This window comes from Rutidosis leptorrhynchoides, chromosome 4, assembly GCF_046630445.1.
Source record: "Rutidosis leptorrhynchoides isolate AG116_Rl617_1_P2 chromosome 4, CSIRO_AGI_Rlap_v1, whole genome shotgun sequence".
Lineage (NCBI taxonomy): Eukaryota > Viridiplantae > Streptophyta > Magnoliopsida > Asterales > Asteraceae > Rutidosis > Rutidosis leptorrhynchoides.
The window spans coordinates 83,013,948-83,023,078 of record NC_092336.1 but is presented as its reverse complement, the minus strand read 5'-3'; the positions used below and the strand labels follow the sequence as shown (position 1 = coordinate 83,023,078).

The 9,131-nt window shown below is 36.7% G+C and overlaps 1 protein-coding gene across 1 annotated transcript; it reads right to left on the bottom strand.

The window, feature by feature from the left end:
* Window positions 1-404: 404 nt before the first annotated feature.
* LOC139844057 (uncharacterized) lies at window positions 405-9,131 on the bottom strand. Its single transcript, XM_071834268.1, has 4 exons — window positions 8,915-9,131; window positions 7,838-7,914; window positions 1,331-1,427; window positions 405-957 (listed from the first exon to the last, which is right to left on the bottom strand). The coding sequence occupies exons 1-4, from the start codon at window positions 9,020-9,022 to the stop codon at window positions 595-597; spliced, it is 645 nt and encodes a 214-aa protein (XP_071690369.1). The 5' UTR covers window positions 9,023-9,131; the 3' UTR covers window positions 405-594.

Sequence of the window (9,131 nt, the reverse complement as noted above, 5' to 3'; positions counted from 1 at the left end):
AAAGACGCTCCATGAATTATCCAAAACTGCTGCTAAAAAAATGCATATCCCATGTAATAAAAATTTTAGAAGCAAATAACCACCACCTTTTATCTATCTAACCAAAACATCAAAAAATTAAAAAAAATAATAATAAAAATCTAATCTAACGGCCTAACACAAAAATCCTTAGCAACCTAATCCTTTTACCGTTGACCAAACCATCGACTTCTGAAAGATCAACCGAAAAACAAAAGCAAGACCATGAAGAACACTCAGAAAATCACTATCTTCAAAGGCAACCAATTTCTCAGTCACTTGTATGCCTTAACAAAGTGATATACCACTTGCATACTTGATACTTTGGCAGTTATAATCATATAGCTTGCAGCATTACCTAATATAACTGTCAATGACCACAGAGATAAGGTCGCTTGTTTTGATTTCCAGTACTGATGGAAAATGTACATGAAAAGCCGCAAACCATTTAAGATACAACAAACAGCGAACAACATAAACAAACTAAAAGACAACACTTGTTTTGTTTTCCAACTTGTACCCTAAATTCGCCAAACTGAAAGGAAAGTACAACAGAAAAGTATAAATAGCCCCATCTCAAGAACGCGATTTGCCTTGTCCATCACCACCGGAAGCGGCGTCAGAACCAGCCGCCCGCCCATCCATCGGGTTGTTTCCCACCAGTGCGGACTGCATTGCTTGATTCATGCCCATCATCCCATTTTGGGCCCCACCCCTCATACCCATCTGGGCCTGCATCTGTTGCTGTTGTTGTTGCTGAAATTGAAGTAATTGCTGCTGCTGATCTTGGGGTCGCAGGGCATTAAGTTGAAAGGGTAATTTAGGAACAGCACCTTGTTGAGACTGCTGAGCTGGCGCCGCTGCAACACCCTGTTGTTGTTGTTGTTGCTGCTGCTGCATGTAATTGTTTGCCTGCTGAGGGATCGAATTTGATGGCATCTGCATAATGTAAAATGTATGCTAATTAAGAGCACAAATTGTTGATTTAAAACGACTGGATGTTGATATAAACCAAAATATGCAATTTTCCATTATAAAGGGTAAGTATGTTGATATAAATGGGAAAAGGGGGGTAATTAAATTGCACTAAACGGTTGAAAATTGCACTTTTTCTTGCAACTAAATTGCACGCTTCAGATTAGAATGCTTTGACTAAAATAAGAAAGATTGTATGTATTCAGAATATCCATGGGGCAACTAAAACTATTTTATATTTGACCATTTGAGATTAGAAAACTCAAAATGACCCATTGGTAAGTAAATGGGTGGAAAGTGTCACCTCGAGATATGATAAGTTGAGAGAAGAACTCACTTGAGAAGGAGCTGATGTCTGTGGAGTTGGTGCTGGTGGTTGAGCATCCGCAATTGCAGCCAAGTACATTAGGTTCTTTTGTAGAACATGTTGGTACCTGCGTAATTTCAATAGTAAAATGAAGGAGATTTAACTATCTTTTAGAATTTACAATACTAAAAATTATATAAACAGCAGCGCTTTTAGAAGTTTAGATGTAACTAGACAGATGCTCTGGTTCTGGATTGAGTTATAAACATGCTTCAATTTAGTAAAAGATGAACACTAAAGTCGACGTTAACAGGGATAACATGGACACAATAAGTATAAAGAATTCCTTTATTCATACATTCTATAAAATCCCTGGTTTCATTTTATAAATCGTATATATCATTCAAGTTGGGAAAGAAAATATATACTGCAATTTGCTACATGTTCATTTTACTTCACTTATCCACACACTCTAGTAGTTAGGTTTCGGTAAAAACTTTTTTCAATAAGTGAAAAATGAGCTCAAACCCTTGTCAGAATTTACTACTTCCCAGCTGTAAATTTTAGTACTTTGGAAGTTGAGCCTTGCATTTTAAGGAATACCAAACTATTCGAAAAAGAGACAAGAGCCAGAAAAAGTTTCCAGATTGTAAATATGATAAAATATACCAATATAATAGAAATGGAAACATTTAGATACTTAAAATCCTAATAAAGGAATATTTCATAACGGTAAACTACCATGAATAGAAAGTCTAAATTGTGCCAAAAGGTTTGTACTTTCTCATTCCACATCAATATCATTTGTCTCTAATTATGAATCAGCTTGTGGCACTAACCTACTTAGCGTCTTGTGAAGCATAATCAGAAGCTTAAACCCCACGATGATAAAATGAATGTTTTGCACAAATTTTATTTACTAGATGATGTTGACCGAGAAAAATTGGAGAGCAATCCTTGAATGAGGCATGAGTTTGTTTTTGTTTAAAATGAACGGATTGACTACAAATAATGGTAATATTATTGGTTTAGTAAGCCAAGATAGAATTCAAGGATAAATTACAATCAGATACGGCCAAAAGTCAAGGTTGCGAGACTCGCTACTCGGTCGGGACTTTGGAGGGAGTAATCGTTCATAATTGTCTAAAAACATAAACAGAATCATTCATTTGCTCAAAAAATCTGAAATATTAATTTAAATTCAGATTAAAATATTGACCAATTTTGACTTTGACCGACTTTTACCAACAAATCCAACTTCGACCCATCAACCGACGTTGACCGAGTAATTATATGGATTTTGGAAAATCGGATTGGTAGGTTTTTAAAAAGGAGTTTCGGCGGTTAATCGGGAGTAACCGAGTTATATTACAACAGTGCCAAAAGTTGAAGCTAACGTTAAATTAGGGGCAAATGACGATGATGAAAATGTTGCGGATTGAAGAAATTTGGTACCAGATTATAAGACAGAATAGTAAAATATAAGAACAAGAACTTATTGGAAATCCTTCTCCAATTATAGAAAAACTCTTATTACAATCATCCTATTACATCCCTATTTATAGTTGATTAACCTTGTCCATTAAGTTAATCAAGTCTAGTCTAGAATAATCTAGGATAATAAAGTCTAGAATGTATTAGAATAGTCAAGTCTAGAATCTATTAGAAAAGTCAAGGAAGAAGCAAAATTGAAAACAATGACGGCTAGCCCACTTGTTATCCGTTCACACGTTCCACCTCCTCAAATCCATTTGAGATATAATTTCACAAAATAAACCTTTAACTATTACTTTATGTCAAGATTGGTCCAACAATCACCCCCCCAATCTTGACCTTGAGTCATCATTTATTTCTTTGAGTCTTCAATCCTTTGAACCCCAAGAATCTCTCTCATTTCAGCAAACTTTAACTTCGGCAATGCTTTTGTAAGAATATCAGCCCGTTGTTGATCTCCACTGATGTGTTCAACTTTAATCTTCTCGTTTTCAACACACTCTCGTATGAAATGATACCGTGTGTCGATATGCTTACTTCTTCCATGAAATACCGGATTTTTCATCAATGATATTGCTGACTTATTATCAACTTTGATTACAACTTGTTCTTCTTTTCTTCCAGTTATTTCAGCTAGGAGTCCCCTTAACCATATTGCTTGACAAGCTGCTGCAGTAGCAGCCATAAATTCTGCTTCACAGGATGATAAGGCCACCGTTTGTTGTTTTTGTGAATTCCAAGCAATTGGTCCATCATCAAAGTAGAACACTAATCCAGTAGTACTCTTTCCATCATCTGGGTCCACCGAGAAGCTGCTGTCGCTAAATCCAAGTAGGTTATTGCTACCATTCCTTCAATAGTGAATACCCAGGTCTACTGTACCTTTCAAGTACCTGAGAATTTGCTTAACAGCTTGAAGATGAGTAATTTTAGGAGTTTGCATATACCAACTTGCATATCCCACCGAGTATGCAAGATCTGGCCGTGTATGAGTTAAATACCGAAGGCATCCAATTGTTTTTCGGTATTCAGTTGCATCAACACATTTGCTGCCATCATCTTTCATCAACTTCAGACCTGGTCCCATTGGATATTTGGTGGAATTGCACTCCCACATTCCTGCTTCCTCTAGGATTCTTTTAGCATATCTTGATTGATGAATTTTTATTCCATCTATGCCTTGTATTACTCCGAGTCCGAAATAGTAAGAAAGTAAGCCTAGATCACTCATCTCGAATTTATCTTCCATTTGCCTCTTGAATTGTTTAATTTTCTCCGGGTTATTACCTGTTACAATCAAATCATCAACATAAATTCCTACCAAAAGTGATCCTTCTTGTGTTCTTTTTGTGTATACAGCTTGTTCAAGCTTACACCTTTGAAATCCATATTCCTTTAGAACTCCATCTAATTTTGTATTCCAAGCACGTGGGGCTTGCTTCAGGCCATAGAGAGCCTTTGACAGTCTGTACACCTTTTGTTCCTTCCCCTTTATCACAAAACCTTCCGGTTGAGATACAAAGACTTCTTCCTTGAGGTCACCGTGTAGAAATGTTGTTTTAACATCTAGGTGATGAACATCCCACCCTCTTTGGGCTGCCAAAGCTAGAATAAGTCTAACAGTCTCAAGTCTAGCTACGGGTGCGAATACCTCGTCAAAGTCTACACCATGTGTCTGGATGTAGCCTTTGGCAACTAGCCGTGCTTTATGTCGTGTGACATTTCCTTTTGCATCCCTTTTAATTTTGTATACCCATTTTAGTCCAATAGGTCGGTGTCCTTGGGGTAGATCCATTAACTCCCAAGTATTATTCCTTTCAATGGAAGCTATTTCACCTTCCATAGCTTGCTTCCATTCTTTATGTCTTGCAGCTTCCCTAAAATTTGTTGGTTCTCCTTCCTTCAGTAAGAAGAGATCATATATATCACTTTGATTTTTCCAACCTCGTGGTGGTGTATCATCATATGTCTCCTCTTCTGCCATAGATGGATCTGACTCATTGACTGTATCTGTCGGGAGACGAGACATCATAGGCCCTCGCTGTTTTACTGTTGTTTCGGGACTGCTAACATCAGAATGGGTTATGCTTTCCTCATTGGTCGATCTTCCTTGACTTGAGGAGTTGTTTTGTGGGCTATATGAGCTACTTGGGCTGCCTGGTTCAGTAGGCCCATTTTCGGAATTTTGATCAGCCGAGACAACTTCATCGGGGTTTATATGTATCACGAATTCTCCTTTGTGATTAGGTTCTTGATTGTATTCTACTCCGGAATGCCAATCCCATTTGCATGCTTCATCAAATTCCACATCTCGACTGATTACTATTTTCATCTTCTCGGGATCATACATACGATGTGCCTTAGTTCCTGGTTCAGTTCCTAAATAAACCATAGGAATACTTCTGTCATCAAGTTTTTTTACTTGATCCGAAGGTACTTTCACATATCCAACACATCCAAACACCCGTAAATGATCAAGATTTGGTCTTCTTCCTTTTAAAGCCTCATATGGTGTTTGATTTTTCATAATCTTTGTGGGCAACCTGTTTAGAACATAAACCGAGTGACGTACTGCTTCAGCCCAGAAACTTTGTGGCATATCCATTGCTTTAAGAATACTCCTTGTTGTGCTCATCACTGTTCGATTTCGCCTTTCAACGATACCATTCTGCTGTGGCGTGTAAGGTGCAGTCAACTGTCATGTGATTCCAGCATAATCACAATACTGATTGAACTCGTTGGATGTAAATTCTCCTCCCCGATCAGTTCTAAGGACCTTTATTTTCCTTCCATATTGATTTTCAGCAATCGCCTTGAATTTCTTGAATTGCTCAAACGCCTCTCCTTTGGTTTTTAACATGAAAGACCACATAAACCTGCTGTGATCATCAACAATCAACAGAACGTACCTGTTTCCAGCTTGGGTGGCAGGAGATATGGGTCCGCACAGGTCTGCATAAACCTGTTCCAGTGGATTTTGGACTCTAAAAGTCGTCTGGACAGGAAAACTTTGTCGTGAATTACTTAGATGAATTACTTCCTTCTCGCTTCTTTGATTGGCTACGGATATCAATAGTGCAGGTCTGTCATCATTAGCCACTAGTAGTTCAGTTGATCTAACTTGAGTCAAATTTGCTTGTTCTCTTTTCTTTCGTGTTGGACAATCCGATGAGAAGTGTCCAAATGCATCACGTCGAAAACACTGCAGCTTGGATCGATCTTTAGTTAAGTTTTCAGTTGTTTGTCTACCAGCAAAAAAGTTTTGTCCGCGGCCTGAACCCCTTCCTCGACCACCAAACTGTCCACGACCTCGGCCCCTAGTGTCTTGGCCATTCCCTCGACCTCGACCAAAGCTGTTTTCCCTTTTCTTTCTTGAGTCCCATCCTTCATAGGACAACAGAAGTAGGTCATGACTATTATTTGTAGTCTTTAGACTGGTTCGTTCTTCGTAAGCTTTTAGCCTACCCACAACTTCCTGAAATTTCACCGTTTTGAGATTAACCAGTTGTTCGATAGTGGCTGCCATATTTAAGAATTTTTCTGGTATGGCAGTTAATATTTTTCTCACCAACGTGGTTTCCTCAATGACGGTTCCAAGTGCAGCTGATTTTGAGGCAATTCCAGAAAGTTTTGCTGCAAAATCATCAATTTTTTCGCTATCTTTCATACGTGCTGCTTCAAATTCAGCTTTAAGAGTTTGAAGTCTAGCCTCCATTACTCGTTCAACTCCAAGGTGATGGGTCTTGATTGCATCCCAGATTTCCTTTGCATGGGTGCAACCTGCAACTTGAAGAATCAAGTCTTCAGGTAAAGACTGATACAGATAAGCGATTGCAGCATTATCCTTTTTCTGATCGACATCAGTTCCAGGTTCAATTGATTCCCAGATTCCATGTGCCTTAAAAATCGCTTTGATCCTAAGCGACCATATGGGATAATTGGTCGCAGTTAGGATAGGGCACTGGAACGTAAGATGGCCGGTATCCTTGATTGCATCCGAGGTATTGATAATATCCCCCATGAATCTGGTCTTCGGTCGACGCTCGTATTTTTCTGTCTTAGAATCTGGTGATTGATCTAGTCCTTTTGATCAACAACACGATCCCTTTTGTAACTTAGCTCTGATACCAATTGAAGAAATTTGGTACCAGATTATAAGACAGAATAGTAAAATATAAGAACAAGAACTTATTGGAAATCCTTCTCCAATTATAGAAAAACTCTTATTACAATCATCCTATTACATCCCTATTTATAGTTGATTAACCTTGTCCATTAAGTTAATCAAGTCTAGTCTAAAATAATCTAGGATAATAAAGTCTAGAATGTATTAGAATAGTCAAGTCTAGAATCTATTAGAAAAGTCAAGGAAGAAGCAAAATTGAAAACAATGACGGCTAGCCCACTTGTTATCCGTTCACACGTTCCACCTCCTCAAATCCATTTGAGATATAATTTCACAAAATAAACCTTTAACTATTACTTTATGTCAAGATTGGTCCAACACGGATGGATAGGCGGAGCAAAGTTAATGAGGATATACAAACTAAACCTGACTATTATATAGAAGAGAGCAATTATGATTAAAGATTACAACTTTACGATGAAAATAATTAAAAAACGTTAAAGTTCTAGACTTCTTATTCGCTTGAAATATTTATACCAAGTATGATCAAAATCCGTAATAAAATTTATAAACGTTTATATTTATGTGTTCTCATGCTCCTATTAAACGTTTCTACATCAAATTTATGACCTCTTCAATCATGGGCATACAACGTGCCTAGTTAATACTTGTCTGCTTTTAAATATCTTCTAGCTATCAGTAAAATAAAGTTTAGACATACAGTTTCCTTATACAATAATGCTAACCTTATTAAGGCCTTATTAGTAGCGCCCTGAATGAGAAGTTTAATACTTTAATATGGATAAAATTAAACTGGTAATCCTTTATCCTAACATGTTACCTTAGGACCATACTACGCATCAATATAGCACAAGAAGGATTCGTATATTCAGAACTTAGATCAACAAATAACTTACTGAGCACACTCCTGAAATTTCCCAAGATTTTGATTCTCCAATATGGCCATAATCAAATTTTTGTTGTCCTCAAGACACTGCAAAAAAAATAAAACCATCGTTATACATTTATATCGAAAGTTTTGCAATTGCAGCAATACAAACATACAAGTAATTACTAAACTCCCACCATTTTCTAAGCTTTCGGCCTTCAGTTTAGTGGAGTCATGGCGATTTAGAAACGATTTATAAAATGCTTCTCAATGGAAAAACATTGATAGACTTGTACGGACCAAAATTAATGTTACAAATATTTAGTAATGACTACTATGAGTAGAAAACAAAATCGGATCAAAATATTATCAAACGTGTTACATTTGTTTTCTGATAATTGTAAGAGATAACTACTATCTGTCACAATATCTAATGCATATTAAATTAATAATCATGCAGCTATAACAACTAGATATCCAATGTTCAGCAGAGCCCAATTTCCCCTTACATGGAGAGAAGTAAATGTAGTAACTTATTTTCTTGAAAACGTGAGACGCAATTAACATATAATTCCCTGCCCTATTCTGAACAAGCACGACAGACATGCATGTATATATGTCTATGTAAAAATAATATCTACTCCTGCCCCCATCGAAATGTCTTTCTTTTGTGAATTTCCAACAATTCATACATAATAGAGTTGAAAATTAACAATGATATTTTTTCACTTAATTAATAAGGGCAAACACAATGGTGTGGATTCCACCATAATTGAAACCCAAAGTAACCATAAAGCCCCCTCCTTTATGTACTAAACATCGATGCATTCGATCAGATTTCATATAAGGTATATCCCCAAATAATAAGTGGGTCTGTTTATACATTAAAGATAAACATAGTACTACAATAATATTAGGTAAATTTGCTGAAGAGGCTAACAAAGATCATCAATTGAATGATAAAGTTCGTTTCTTTAATTATGGTTGCATACATAAAAGGTTAAAGATATTACCTAAAGATTGAAAAATATAAAAAATGATACATACATATCAATAAAACGCAAATGATAAGAAAATAGTACAATAACTAATTAAAAGATGAAACCTTTTGAATCTGTTCAGTGGTGATTGCATTGGGAGAAAAAGGAGCCCCGGAGTTTAACGTCGGCGGTAGGGGTTGTGATTGCGGTGGTTGCTGTTGTTGCTGCTGCATCTTGAAGGAGAGGTTTAATTAATTAATTTAAAGAAAAAAGTGTTCGTTTGAGAGATGAGATCAGAAGAACCCTAAAGTAAACCCTAAGATCAAATGTGTGAGATGAAAG

Excerpts from the sequence above, each read along its gene's own strand:
- LOC139844057 (XM_071834268.1), bottom strand. The coding sequence starts at position 9,022 with ATGCAGCAGCAACAACAGCAACCACCGCAATCACAACCCCTACCGCCG. Across the intron at positions 7,915-8,914 it reads CCACTGAACAGATTCAAAAG|TGTCTTGAGGACAACAAAAA; the intron begins GTTTCATCTTTT and ends TTTTTTTTGCAG. Across the intron at positions 1,428-7,837 it reads AAATTTCAGGAGTGTGCTCA|GTACCAACATGTTCTACAAA; the intron begins GTAAGTTATTTG and ends GAAATTACGCAG.